Source organism: Perissodus microlepis, chromosome 2 (genome assembly GCF_051167445.1).
Source record: "Perissodus microlepis isolate ML-2025 ecotype Zambia chromosome 2, ASM5116744v1, whole genome shotgun sequence".
NCBI lineage: Eukaryota > Metazoa > Chordata > Actinopteri > Cichliformes > Cichlidae > Perissodus > Perissodus microlepis.
Window position 1 is genome coordinate 15,668,464 of NC_140462.1, and position 15,195 is coordinate 15,683,658.

General features: G+C 37.7%; 1 protein-coding gene across 3 annotated transcripts; it reads right to left on the reverse strand.

Moving 5' to 3' along the window:
- Window positions 1-1,467: 1,467 nt before the first annotated feature.
- arr3b (arrestin 3b, retinal (X-arrestin)) lies at window positions 1,468-15,094 on the reverse strand. 3 transcript variants are annotated; one of them, XM_084949983.1, is made up of 17 exons: window positions 15,003-15,094; window positions 13,883-13,995; window positions 7,156-7,189; window positions 6,073-6,103; window positions 5,855-5,915; window positions 5,709-5,753; window positions 5,428-5,621; window positions 5,218-5,277; window positions 5,040-5,116; window positions 4,809-4,944; window positions 4,636-4,720; window positions 4,440-4,512; window positions 4,060-4,197; window positions 3,827-3,904; window positions 3,704-3,727; window positions 3,566-3,615; window positions 1,468-1,962 (listed from the first exon to the last, which is right to left on the reverse strand). In XM_084949983.1, exons 3-17 carry the CDS (start codon window positions 7,161-7,163, stop codon window positions 1,763-1,765), a joined length of 1,260 nt encoding a protein of 419 aa, XP_084806109.1. In that variant the 5' UTR covers window positions 7,164-7,189; window positions 13,883-13,995; window positions 15,003-15,094; the 3' UTR covers window positions 1,468-1,762. The 3 variants fall into 3 exon arrangements, with proteins under 3 accessions (XP_084806109.1, XP_084806099.1, XP_084806118.1); XM_084949973.1 differs by lacking the exons at window positions 13,883-13,995; window positions 15,003-15,094 and adding an exon at window positions 7,647-7,869 and having other exon boundaries at window positions 1,536-1,962; XM_084949992.1 differs by lacking the exons at window positions 13,883-13,995; window positions 15,003-15,094 and adding an exon at window positions 7,647-7,869 and having other exon boundaries at window positions 1,875-1,962; window positions 3,249-3,615.
- Between the last annotated feature and the right edge of the window lie 101 nt (window positions 15,095-15,195).

A 15,195-nucleotide genomic window follows, 5' to 3' on the forward strand; every position in this document is an offset into this window, starting at 1 on the left:
TCTATTGCAATCTTTGCAGGTTGAAAAATCTGCAGAAACAATAAATACACCATTTAAATGCATTTGTTTACAGGGAGCGTAAATGTTTAGACAGGACATTTTACAACTGTCTCATCCACCAATTTAAAATAATCTTGTACAAATTACACTTTCCAGCGAAATTTTAACCTTAACTTTAACAGTACATTACATACCACACTAATATTAGTGCTGATTAGCAATTCTATTACTCTAAATATAAAACAAACATTACAAACATATGCTAAAAACATAAAATATTAATACACAAAATGTTTTGGTTCTATGTATTTTGTCACAATCTACATATAAAAGTAATATATTCATTCAGTCAAATTAACTCGTGGAACCATGTTACTTTAATTTTTAACAATTATTTTAAATAAAATAATTTGTGTAGTTTATTTAAGCAAATATTTGAAAATAAATAAAAAAAAAAAAAAAGGATAAAATGCCAAAAAATTAATTCTGAATAAACTGCATGATGGGCAGTTGGGCAGAATAGATTTCAAATTAATATAAATGAAATCTTATGTGAAATTGAGCATTCAGTATGAGGGTGATTGTTTACAATAACAACAACAACTTTTTCAGCATTGGTAACAAGGTTGCATCAAGCTGACAAGTCATTCGATCTGTAGCAAACAGCAATTGAAATATCTAATAAAAAAGTTTATTATTTTATATATTTATTATTATTGTTATATAAAGTGTCTTCCAGTTGTAGAATTAACCACAAAAAGGTCTTCCTGAATATTGTATCTCAATCAGAAAACATTTTATAGTGCAGCAGATAACTGAACATTGCTGCAAAATCATCCACAGGTGGTTAGGAGTACCAAAGTTGCAATAGTCTTTTTATGATTGCTTAGTTATATTCATAACACGAGTTGGCCAATATAACAATGAAGGGCAGTGCTGTCGTGCGGCAAGGATTCTAGGTCAGATTCCAAAGAAAGACATAAATGTGAAGTTAGGTTAAGCGTTGTTTCTAAAGTGGCTGTTGGTTTGATGGTAAATGGTTATCTGTTTCTCTGTGTTACCTAAAAAAACCTTTATGACAGGATGTGTGAGCATGATAGAGCTGAGCCATAGGCAAAGGAGTCTTCATGCATCAGATACATCTAATTCATTGAAATGCATGGGAATAAATGGCATGGCATGGCACCAGATGAAAACAAAAAATGTAAAATTGTATTGTTTTTTTGAAAGATTGTTTCTGTAACCCGCTGCACTATTATTGGGAGAAAGAACCACAAGAAGCAGAGAAACGGTTATATATTTTTGGGTCACTATTTACAGACAAGTAGGCCATGTGAAATGTTACCGAAAGCTGGAAGGAAGGAAATGGCTTACTGCAACTTTTCGGAGCAGTGGTATAATAACTGGTTACACCCACAAAAACTTTAACTGTGACTTAATCTAGCAAAAAATGATAGCTAACATAAACATAAAAATGTATCAGTTTGGTTAGTGTGGGGGGAAAAAACCCTTCCAACACCAAAACAGATCATAAATATGAACAAAGAGAAGTTTGTACTTGAGAAAAATGGATTTATTGAGTTCTCTTAATTGTCTTAACAGAGTGTCACATTTGTGTTTTCAGAATATCCACTCATTTCATCCATTCACCATTTTTCAACATGTAATTTCTAATGACATAAAAATATAGATTACGTTAGGTCTACTCTATCGTGGGACACATCTGTTGGATTCTAGTGCTATGATGTCACGCACAGAAATTTCACACAGACTTCTGACCCTCAGTAATTGAGTTCTCATAGTTATTTATAATAGAATTGAATATACACAGGGGAAATTTGAGCATTTTTTGCTTTTCTTTGCTGATAATGAGTTCCTTTGTGTTCTGTGTTCTCTGCATGAGAGATGATTTTCCTTGACCGGCTGCTTCAACCATCCGTGGTGTTAACTGTGATATCTGACCTGTGGATAAAATGGACAGACAATGGACTGTGACTCTAACATTATTCAAGGTAACTTATGGAATATATCTCATCTAATTTTGTACAATCCAGTTTCCAAAAAAGCTGCAACATGAATGCAATCATTTGGAAGTTATTTAAATACTATATTTAAAAAACAGCATATCAAATGTTGAAAATTAGATACGTTTTGTGTTTGTAGGGAGAGAGAGTGGCAGGGGCATTTTCATCATTATTTTAGATCACGTCTTTTTTTAACCAGGTGCTTAACTAGCTCGAGACTGCGAGCTAGTTAAGCACCTGGAGTATGTGCTTAATTTTTAGTATTGTTTTAGGAAATAAGCAAGACCTTATGTGAACTAGAAGCCATGGATATGTTGCTATGAAACCTACATATACATTTCAGCATTAGTAATGCCATCACAGATGTGCAAATTACACATGATACGTGCACCCCTCCTTTCTTCTCTGTGCTAATAACAAGCCGGTTGGTCCCTTTTCTAAGCTCAGATTATGCTTTTTGACCTTGTCTCTTGTATACAGAAATTTTTCAGGGCTTTTAAATCATTCGATAACATTATGTAGTTCTGTTAAACACAAATTTATTCTTTAATTGTTGAACTCTTTGTTCACACAGTCTTTTACAGAATTGTAAACCCTCTCGCTCATCTTTACTTTGTTGAAAGTGTCATCCTCAGTCGGGGTACTCGTTCTACAACCACTCAGTTATCTCATTTAACTTAAAACATTTTGAGTTTCAACATTTGATAAGTTGTCGTTGTAGAAGGGTTACATTTTTCAATACATACATTTTGTAGTGTCCCTTGGTTTTTTTTGTTTGTTTGTTTGTCTGGTTTGAAAATTGGGTCATGGATTACTTTGATTTGTGAATTTTTATACAGTATTGCAGGCCACCCCTTCTTTTGTATTTATAACATCTGCAATTTTTCAGACTCATACACTTTCAGATATTGCCCAACTTTCAAAAATCTGCATACATGCTGCTATTAATGTCTACTGGAGATCTTTTAATTATTGATCTTGGGGGTGGAGCAAGAGGATTCAAATTTCATTTTTCACACAGGATTGAAGGGCAAAACAGGACACTCGTTCAAGGGCCATCACTTCTGCGCTTTTGCAATTCATGCAATTTTCTATCCAAATAGTTCTTTAACATGTGTTTTATGTCATCATCTAATATTTTAGTGTGTAGGGATGTTATAGGAGGGGCAGTAACCCTTGAAGAAGTGAACACTGCATAACTCACTGTATCTGAGTTGACCTCACCTGAACTAAAGAGGCATTTAATCCAATTTGCTGTGGTTTATAAAACACATAATTGTTCATGAGAAACAAAAGTGAACATCATATACAATTATCACAGCCACAGGCGAATACACGTCTTTTTATAGAGACTATTTTATACTTTATACTTACACTTCTGCTCAGTACACAGTAATGGCACGCAGTAATGGGGAGAGCATGGCATATAGATGACAGTAAGATCAGTTACAGAAAGCTACTGTCTAATTTTAGTGATATTTCAGGAAGTATTTTAATGGTAATTTAGTTGGCACTAGCAGTTTACAAAATACAGAACTCACCTGCAGGCTTTGGGGACATCAGTGTCACAGGAAGTTCCACGACAACATCACTAAACATTTTACAGATTAACATATACTCATGAATAATTTGCATTCATTTACACAACTGGCAATAAATGAAGGAGAACTGATATTTACCTTCCTGTAAAACCACCCAGCAAGCTATGGTCAGAGAGAAATGATAAAAGAATCCCTTAGCCTGCACAGTTTGGCACAAAAAAAGGAAAGCGTTATGGGTTAGTGTTTTCTATTAAGCCTTACCCTCCACTCGAAACTGTAAGAGTGACCTTGACTTTGTAGGAGATAATAATTCCCTGCATCTCCTTCTCTCCTTGACTCCTGCAAGGAGATGGGAATAGTTTACGATTTAAACCTTGGGGATTTGGTTTAAGGTGCTATAAGTGGACGGCAGAATATATAGTGACAACATTGCTGCTCAATAAGAGGATGAAGGCCCATCCTAGCTTCACCTAAATGAGACCTAAAAGTCTTACAGCGTTGTGGATGCTAAGTTGGTGTCCTCATCTTTTAGACGTCCATCGACTGCAAGACCTCGCTTTTCTTTGCTGTTGGCAAGCAGGGGGGTTACTTGGAAGGACTTCTCAAATGTAGAGATGGCATTTACGGTCTCTCTGTGTTTAGAGGTGAAATAGAGGGAAAAAGAACACACACTAGGTTAGTATTCATTTTTATTTTTATCTACTTAGGACCTTTTTCATTTTAAGTAGCAATAAAATGCAGAGATATTGGAATATTGTTGTGTGTGTGTGTATGTGTGTGTGTGGAGGGGGGGGGGCGTTACAGCACAGAATGTACTTTTTAGATACATTAATTTGAACCAGAATGACTCGAGTCCAGTTATTATTCGCCTTACCCAAACTCTTGAGCACAGACTTCCTTAACGTAAGTGTCAGATGAGTAGAGGACCACATTTGTGAGCTGGTCAACTTAACACAAAAATAGTTCATGTTAGAAGTATGAATTAAGCTATATACCTTCAAAATATTTCCCCCATCTCTTCAAACTATACAAACAAAAATGATTCTGATCAGACATATTTGGGTCGTTACCTGAGATTTTGATTTTCTTCACAGTCTTGTTGGTTTCATTGTTGATTTGCACTTTAACGGTTATTGGATCTCCATGGTAATAAACCTGGAAAAGAGTGATTTTAAAACACAGTTTAGCAATTATTATGTAATATTTATAATGGTAAAAATGCATTTGGTATATTTTCAAGTACCTCTTTTTCAAGGGAAGCCTCCAAGTGCACTGGTTTGTCACTCATCATAAACTGCTTGGATAGATCAGCCTTGGCTCCGGCCTTGTTGTTAGCTGGGGCGAACTGTATTTTACGAATCATCAGACGACAAGTATCCCTAGAAGGAAATAAAAGGGAAGAGAATAACCCATGCATGGCCTTCATACACAGCTCAAAGACTGAAAGGTTTAAAATGACGCTGCACAAACATACTTTTTTTCAATGACTTCATCTGGATTGTCAGGTGCGTTGGCAATGTATGCTTTAATCTCAAAGTCCACACCGCAAGCCTACAACAAGGCAAAATCCAGATAAGTTAATTTTTCCAAACATTTAACACAATGTGTAAGACTTAAAGAAAGCAAATAATAACACTGGATGGTAACTGTACCTTGCCGGAATCATTTGGCCCAGGCTGTAAGGAAACCGAGCATGGAAGATTTGGTGGCATCTGGAAGAAGAAGAAGAAATGAGTCACATACATGAACGTTACACTTTAAAAAAGATTTTAAAATAAATATGCTCTAAGGTTAATCAAAATACCTTGCATTAAAAATAATTTATTTGTTGTTACGCAAAGAGAGAGATTAAGGGTTTGGACCTGGAAGGAAAAGGCGTGCCCCTGCTCTCCAACTTTTTTCAAGAGGGATTCCATCATTGGAGATTTAGCTTCGCTGCCACCCGTAGGTGGATACACCTGAACGCGATGTAGCCAGATGTCCCTTCTGAAGGACAGTCCGATGACATCCAAGTCATCACTTCCATAGCGGAAGGCACAAGCAAGATAGACATACACTGCAGTGGAAAAATGTGTTGTTTCAGTCTGTGTCAGTAAATCATCGCTTATAACTTTTATGATTTGCAGACTATAAAGTAAAGTACCTTTTCTGTTGTTAAGACCAGAAGGATCCACTTTAACTACCCCTTCTGCAAATATGAGAAGAGTCAATCCACAGCGTTAGATCTTTCACAGAGATTCTTATATGTTCATATATTCACATATATCAGGATGCAGTTTTGCCACGCACCAACTATTTCTACTGAATCCACATTGTCCACAAAGTCCCTTTTCCCCAAGTACAAGGCAATCTATATGAAATGAAGAAAAAGGAAAACGGTTACTCCTCCACAAGATTAAAAAAAATGTGAACGCTATTTCGGGAAGTTGGAATAGCAACATACAAATTGCACTCCTCCCTGTGCTCAAGGAGTGCCCTGTAATGATTATATTGTAGAAGCCACTTACAGTTCCATTCCCACTGGTCTTCTTAAATACTCTGGAAATGAAAAAAAGAAAAGAATCTGAATCTGAAGAGTATTTGAACCTGAAAGTCCTAAAAAAGGCCCTAAAACACATGCAGACAAAAACACAAGATGTTAAGTCTAAATGAGCAGTGACCCATAATTTCATTATTTTTGCTTGATTATAAATAATGAGCTCTTTCCCCCTATTTTCTAAGTTGTCTTCTATAACATATTTGTGCACTTACAACTTTTCTAGTTTTTGTCCTGGATAACCTCCCACTTGCCATCAACTCCCTTGCTCCTCTCCTGTGAGGATGGATTAGTGCTTAAAGTTGAATTGAACCTGCTGCTACAAATGTCTAATCTGAACATAAGACGTGAGTTTGGGTAAGCTGAGTAAACAAAGTTAAACATCATATAAAATATGAAAATGACATATTTGGATCAATACTGGGTTAGGCGGGCTATTTTATAAAATAGCTGTTTATGCTACAAAACAAAAAGTAGTGGCAGAATTGGCAAATTTAACACCCAAATTTATCCCAAGATATGGAGAGTGCAAGAGTACAATCCTTTTGTTCTGGGCGGATGTAGTAAACAAACAGGTAATCCTTGGTGGTGTTTGTCGCTTTCAAATGCCACATAATCCTTTTAATGCTTTTCCAATCCACAAAATCCATCTTAATAAGGATTTTTCCCTAAGTGTCTAAATAAATCAGAATCAGAATCAGAAAGACTTAATTTATCCCCAAGGGACAATTAAGAAGTTTTAAGGTTGTTGCAGAAGCTACTTCTGTCACGATGTTACATCCAATCTACTATCCTTGTATCTTCTAAATTAATTATCGCTTTCATCCCTCATGAACAACTTTTATTTCAATAATAATGATTATAAAATAAATAATCAAAATTAATTAATTATTTAGAAATCATTCATATTTAACTGCATTAAACAGGTTGCCTAAAGTTATTTTTCGATTTTATATTGAAAGTTTGATGGTTGATTTTTAACCTCTCTAAAACTGTCACAATATTAACATTGTTGATGACTACCGTGAATAAGCCTTAAACCTTTCACACTCACTTGGACATGTCGATGGCAAAGTTTTAGGTCCACTCTGCAAAAAAACCCCAAAACACAATAAAGTCATAAATAGCTCAAAACATGAGATAGTAACAAAAGGTATAACTATTAGGTGCTTTGGTTATCTGTGTCAATTTTAGTTTATCATGCCGGTACAGTACACGGTAGAAAGCTCCTCATTGATGACACTATGGCAAACGACGGTCATGTTGTTCCCTATAACTTCTAAGAGGAAGGATCTTTTTGATTTTATGGTTAGTTTAAGATCATAATCATAATAAACAACATTCCTAATACCTAGCGTGACACAGACCATGCGCTCCTTGTTAACGGATATAAAAAATATTGATTAAAACTACATATTCCCATGTAATAATACCGTGATAAATTTCCAACAAATGCTGACTCTGTTCTGTGCAGTTATAGTGATCCGATACCTTCTTCATCTGATTCTATTATGCTGCAGGTCAGCAAGAAAAACGCTAACTTACCGTGCCCTCGGTTCTGTCAGTGAGTCGTCTCTGCTGTGCTCTCTAATCCTTCACTGTTGATAGTGTAAGTGCCTGCCAATCACGGACTCCCTATTGCTTTTATACTATGACCTCCCAACCTTGAAACCCTCCTCTTGAGCTTACTGGCCTAAAGAAGGCTGTTTTGGAGAAAATCTGATTATTTCATTATAACACTACCGTTTTAACCTACAGCATGTTTAAAAATAATACTGTGCACGTGGCTTCAACATAAAAGATATCGATAGGAGTCTTGGCATTAGTACAGCATGTAATGCAGAAAAACTTTTCATTTTATGTATTGATTTGAGCTTTTTTAAGAAGTAAATATATGCATGAATAAAACTGGGAATTTGATACTTTGCAGGTATGGTGCAATAATATAGCTTAGTAACAAAATTTTCATGAATTCTTTGCTCTCAAGCTTCAGATGGTCTTAAAATACTAATTAAGACTTGCTAAGCTGTAAAGAATGCCTTGTGAATGGACTAAATGTTCAAGGACTCCCTTTCTTATAGCTTAAACTAGAGTAGAGTGGTATTAGTTGGATTTTAGTTGTTATGGTAGCAGGTCGACAGATGGCTCCTCCACCAAGCCTTGCCAAATCTGTGCACATAGGAGGTTTACATAAATCCAAGTGACTTAATGTTGCACAAGGAACACGGCCTTACAGCTAGCATCAGTCTGATTACAAAATCATCCTGGCAGTTCTACTGTTTAGCTATGAGCATGGTTGATTTAGCAACTTAATGATAAGCATGAGTATACAGGGAGTGCAGAATTATTAGGCAAATGAGTATTTTGTCCACTTCATCCTCTTCATGCATGTTGTCTTACTCCAAGCTGTATAGGCTCGAAAGCCTACTACCAATTAAGCATATTAGGTGATGTGCATCGCTGTAATGAGAAGGGGTGTGGTCTAATGACATCAACACCCTATATCAGGTGTGCATAATTATTAGGCAACGTCCTTTCCTTTGGCAAAATGGGTCAAAAGAAGGACCTGACGGGCTCAGAAAAGTCAAAAATAGTGAGATATCTTGCAGAGGGATGCAGCAGTCTCAAAATTGCAAAGCTTCTGAAGCGTGATCATCGAACAATCAAGCGTTTCATTCAAAATAGTCAACAGGGTCGCAAGAAGCGTGTGGAAAAACCAAGGCGCAAAATAACTGCCCATGAACTGAGAAAAGTCAAGCGTGCAGCTGCCAAGATGCCACTTGCCACCAGTTTGGCCATATTTCAGAGCTGCAACATCACTGGAGTGCCCAAAAGCACAAGGTGTGCAATACTCAGAGACATGGCCAAGATAAGAAAGGCTGAAAGACGACCACCACTGAACAAGACACACAAGCTGAAACGTCAAGACTGGGCCAAGAAATATCTCAAGACTGATTTTTCTAAGGTTTTATGGACTGATGAAATGAGAGTGAGTCTTGATGGGCCAGATGGATGGGCCCATGGCTGGATTGGTAAAGGGCAGAGAGCTCCAGTCCGACTCAGACGCCAGCAAGGTGGAGGTGGAGTACTGGTTTGGGCTGGTATCATCAAAGATGAGCTTGTGGGGCCTTTTCGGGTTGAGGATGGAGTCAAGCTCAACTCCCAGTCCTACTGCCAGTTACTGGAAGACACCTTCTTCAAGCAGTGGTACAGGAAGAAGTCTGCATCCTTCAAGAAAAACATGATTTTCATGCAGGACAATGCTCCATCACACGCGTCCAAGTACTCCACAGCGTGGCTGGCAAGAAAGGGTATAAAAGAAGAAAAACTAATGACATGGCCTCCTTGTTCACCTGATCTGAACCCCATTGAGAACCTGTGGTCCATCATCAAATGTGAGATTTACAAGGAGGGAAAACAGTACACCTCTCTGAACAGTGTCTGGGAGGCTGTGGTTGCTGCTGCACGCAATGTTGATGGTGAACAGATCAAAACACTGACAGAATCCATGGATGGCAGGCTTTTGAGTGTCCTTGCAAAGAAAGGTGGCTATATTGGTCGCTGATTTGTTTTTGTTTTGTTTTTGAATGTCAGAAATGTATATTTGTGAATGTGGAGATGTTATATTGGTTTCACTGGTAAAAATAAATAATTGAAATGGGTATATATTTGTTTTTTGTTAAGTTGCCTAATAATTATGCAAAGTAATAGTCACCTGCACACACAGATATCCCCCTAAAATAGCTAAAACTAAAAACAAACTAAAAACTACTTCCAAAAACATTCAGCTTTGCTATTAATGAGTTTTTTGGGTTCATTGAGAACATGGTTGTTGTTCAATAATAAAATTATTCCTCAAAAATACAACTTGCCTAATAATTCTGCACTCCCTGTATTGTGATGTCATGCCAATTTGGGATGACAGAATTTGTGGCTATGCCATGATTCCATGGTTTGGAATATTTGGCTTTAAGTTAATGAGGATCTGTTAGTTTGGGCTCTATGAAACTGGACTACTTTAACTGTAGGCATTTGTTTGACCCGCCTTTAATGTCTGCCAAAGCACCAGCATTTATTAGCAGTGACCTTTAGCAGATCAAACATCTTTTCTTTAGCCTGAAGTAGTTAATTGATAAATAAGCGAGCTGGATGGATTGTCACACTTTGGCAGTCAAGGATAATGAATGAGATTGGTGTATGTGTGCGTTGGCCTCAGTGTGTTGGCCTCCCTGCAACTGTTATACAGGTACAAGGTTTGAGATCTCTTTAAAGCTGTCCTGGCAAGACAGCACTGGTGTGAAAAACAGCACTGGATCATCAGGTAGATGTTAAATCTCTTTAATAGGTTAAAGCTGTCCTGATCATTCCACTATAGTGCAGTATAGAAAACAATCAGCTTCACTTCAATGTTTTCTGTGATTCTAATAATGCAGTAAAATCTTGCACAGCTTAAGGGATTGAAAAGCAAGCTTCCAATTGCTCTAATACACAAGAAGTTATCATGAGAAAGTAAACAATTACTTTTGGAAGGTAGGGGATATACAGGAGCATCTTTATGTGGAACCTGGTGATTTTAACACCCGAGAATTGACAGTGCTCAGGTGTTTCCTTTGATGTCCTGCAGTTAAGAAAGGGATCCAAAATGGCTGAAGCTGTCAACTCAGTAACAATTTAGAAATAGAAGAAATATCAACAGACTCAAAGTCTCAGGACTCTTAGTAATACGGGGATGTCAGTAAACTTTGACTCAGGAAGAAGGGAATACTATGCTAACTGAACTGTCTCAGAAATCGGTAAATTGTGAGTGGACTTGGGTTCAGAAACTGTTCTTGTGTCGATTGAAAATGAGGCAAAGAGATGTAGGGATGTAGCTGTCTGAGGATGGGACCTAGGTTTGGGCATCATCCATCTTTTCGAAACAGATGAGGTGTTAGTCGACCCAGAAAAATAACAGTAGTCGGCCAAGGAACAGGTGATATTTCAGCTGAGGCATGAATAGATCAAATGTCGACCCAAGAGCAGAAGAAGAGCAGGAGAGGTGTTGACAGGTCTTGCACACTCAGAAAAAAAGAAGGGTGCCAGATGACTCAAGAGCTAAATTGGTTTTAAGTGACCCAGGAGGCTAAGAGATATCACCAAGGCTGCTGGGCATACGTGAAGAACACCAGCATGTCCCCTTCCCAAAAAAGGTGAAATCAGTTAGGCAATTAGCTAACTGTGTGAAAGTTGACATTTTTACTGGCTAGCAAACAGCAGTCTAGGCTGAGCAAGCAAGCTAAAAGTCGACTGGCTGGCCTCTAGTCTGGGTAGCTATTGGCTTGGGCCTAACATACTCTGGGGTCCAGCAGAAATCTAGATTGTGACCCTTGATATCATTGAGAGCCTCCATGACAAAATTAAAAGTGGAATAGAAAGTTAAAACTTAAAACATGAGACAAAAAAAAACATTAAAAAAGATGGAAAACATGGAAGAGGACACTAAGAGGGAGGCAAAAATGGTACAAACACACTCTCCAAAATGCCCAAAATGCTAACTTTAACAAATTTAACTACATCTAAATTTCCATGTAATTTTAAACGTTAAATGTAATGAAATCTGTTGATTTGAACTTTACTTGATTGCTATACTTTCAGTTTATACCAAGTACATTTCCTTAATGATTAATATTTCAAATAAAAAAAACTTTGATATAATATATTTCAGTTACATTTCACTCAAAATTATTGCTTCATGTTTATTGAGAGGGAAGAATTTTTTTCTTTAGTGCTTTTTTGGCTTGTGTTTCTAAAGGCACCACAGTGACTAGCTTTATAATAGTTTATGTTCAGACACCATTTTCAGTCTCTCTCGGTTTGTTTATTTTATTTTATTTTTTTAACCTTTGGTTGTGTGAGGTCACATACGTCCACATAAGCCCCTTATAGCTAATCTGGTGACAATTTAGGCAAGCACTTTATATAGACAGTCAGTATTGTCTCTCAAAGGGATTGCTGACTTGTCCCATTGCATTACAGCACCATGGTATTAACTACCTCTTAGCAACACAGTCTTCATCATGGTGCTAAATTTAGACAGACTTGCAGTGTTTGTTGCTAACAGTAACTCCATTAGTTCAGATGCTGAGCCAATTACATCAATTTCCAACAGTGCGAGGTGCTGTTGGTGTAACCTTGAGCAAAGATTTATTGGTGCACAGCATTACAGTTAACATCACCGATTTTAATTATTTACACATACTGTGAACTCTTCATGTCAGGTAGGCACGGGCACGTTACCTTTTGGCCTTATACCACTTGTACTCCGTGCCTCCTGTGTGACCTTTAACCATGGTATTTTTAGCAGCTGCTGCTCATTAACTTAACTGCTGTAACTTGGAGTGGTTGTGGCATCAGTTGGAAAGATCGCTGCTAAGATGCCTAATCATCCAAAAGGAGAGCAATTACTCGTCAACAATTTATGATTCAGAATGTGCCTTATTGGGGATTGTGTTTATTCTTAAAGTCAATAACAGCTATACTTTACACTGGTAGCAGTTTACATTTTTGTAAGGGCAGTTTAATTCATCCTATAGTGGAGATGATTTAGGAATACTGCGCATGTTTTTTATCAAGCTCAACTCTTGCCATTACTTGTCGTATTATTTTACAAAATATTTTGTATTTTGACTGTTATATTATTGATCCATGCAACTCTAAAGCTCATCAAGCATCTTTACCATACAGACAGACAGGGTTTCTGATTCAAGGTAAAGAGAAGGATAAAAGTCAGTTTCAAAAGCTGATTTGACTGCCAGCATTGGCAAATGAGAGCGAGCAGATGACTCTTGGAGTACATTTGCCCGTCTCTGTGTCTGTTTCAGTATCCTGCTCAGTCCTTGCCTTACATAAGCACAACATTTGAAAGAACTGGATAGAGTAACAGACGTGACAGAAACCAATTACCATTGCACAACAATTGTGGTTTGTTAGAATGTTATATACAAAAATCTATGACTAAACAAAGAGATTTTAGCAGGAATAATATTGAACTTTTGTGGTTTGATAAAGTTTATCAGTGTTTATCATAACTTTGATTCTGGTGAAGAGCTCTTCTGGTCACTAACTTCCAGTGAATCCACCTACTCTCTCTCTCTTTAAAAAACCTAAACTAAAACTTGAGAAATTGAGCATGGCATTTGTTTAAGTTGCTGCGCTCAGTCTGGCAGCTCACTGCTAGCCCACATCAGCTGATGGCTTACCGATACACCGCTCTAACCTTCAACTGGAAAACTGCATATATGACACACTTTTTAAGTTGCTTTTGCCTGCTTACAGTTGACTTTGCAATCAGCCTCCACCCTGTTTCTTCTTTCATTCTGTGTCTGATGTGATCAATATTTTCTTCTGTTATGTACTGTTGTCCTCTCACTTCTGTCTTTCTTCTAGCCATTTGAAAAGGCCAGAAGGTGTGACCTCCTTAAATTCACAAATATAAGAATAACAATCTGCTATCCTGACTGACATCCAAGAATCCTGTAGTGATTCCTACCTAGTGATGTGACTCTGGGGTGGATACTGTCTCTTGAGTGGTTTTTGATTGACAAAAACATCTGAACAACAACTGAAATGTTGTTGAAATATAATATATAGTCATTATGTTTCAAGAATTAACCATTTCATCTTATTTCATCTTATTGTTATTAGAAAAGTGCTATGTAAGTACCAGTCAGTTTATCTTAATATCTGTTGGCCTGGCATAAAATAATGAACAGATTGCATCAGGGTGAATGTTTCCTACTCACCCAGTCTGGCTTTTCTTGTAGCACAACCCACCACGGGAAGCAGAGCTTTTAGCTGCTCTGCTGCTGCTCTTGCCCTATGACAGCTGGGATAGGCTCCAGCGCCCCCCGCAACCCTGAAAAGGATAAGTGGAAGCAAATGGATGGATGGATATTATTATTATTATTAAGGTTCGAACATATGGCTCCGAGTAAAGTGTTTTAACAGTTATTTGATAAATTACCCTTATTTTTATTTATTTATTTATTTTTTTACCATATGTATGATTTGTAATCACTTTGGATTTTCATCATCAGATGAACCATCGGATCAGATTTTTAAAATACCAGCCAAACCAGCAATGACATTTCAGGCAGTTATGTAATTGTCAATCATAATTACCGAAACTAAGATAATCACAAATGAATCCCTGGTAAACATTAGCGGGTGAATTAATTGTTTCCTTGTCACCTTGGGTGTGCTAGTTAGCATATAGTGCTTCAGCTTGGCTTTTATGGTTCAGTAATATGCTGTGTAAAGCACATGGTTATTCTAAAAAGAACTGATCACAGATTGAGAGTTAAGTAGATGCATCATCAGATTGGGATGTACTTGTGTCTATTTGTTTTATGGGCTCTGTGGTTGGTGGTCAGCACATTTCTGCTGAGTAGCAAGAGGCAGAACAGTAACAGCTTCCCACAGAGTTATTCGCTCCAGCTAATGTAGTGGGAGGAACGTAGGAGGGCTGAATAATGAGTGATGCTTTAGAAGGGCAAAAATAAGAATGTTAGGGATGATCATAACCATATGGACACAGCGTTTAGCTGGGAGTGAACGAGTGAGCAATAGAGGAAGGGAAAAGAAGGGAGGGTTAGAACAAGAAAGCGGGTTGGCTGACAGAAAGAAGGGGTGAAATGCTGGCCAGAATCTGAAATGTCTGAGGATAAGGATGCTGGCAAATGAGGAAGAAATTGAAGTTAAGCCAAAGAGCTCAGCAATGAGGGGAGAGCTGTGCTTTCTGTTTAGAATTTGAGGGAAGACAAAAGGCAGGGGAAAGAAGAAGAAGAAAATAAATGGGGAGGAAATAACAAAAAGGAAGCAGCATTCTGTTTCACACTCCGGTGGTGAAGCTGAGGGCCTCACAAGAATTCTCCTGGCTATGTCCGCCATCTGGAATGTCGAGTCACTTCCTCTGTCTGCCCTGTGCTCTTATGGGGTTGTCCTCTGCCTCTGTGCTCCCTCCCTCTGCTCTGACAGCACTCTGAAGAACCGCTGGAGACCACGCCAGAGCAGACGGAACCTTTCTGACGAGACACACACAGCAGCACACTCTTCC

Excerpts from the sequence above, each read along its gene's own strand:
- arr3b (XM_084949983.1), bottom strand. Across the intron at positions 4,721-4,808 it reads AGGCTTCCCTTGAAAAAGAG|GTTTATTACCATGGAGATCC; the intron begins GTACTTGAAAAT and ends ACTCTTTTCCAG. Across the intron at positions 4,513-4,635 it reads GAAGAAAATCAAAATCTCAG|TTGACCAGCTCACAAATGTG; the intron begins GTAACGACCCAA and ends TTTTGTGTTAAG.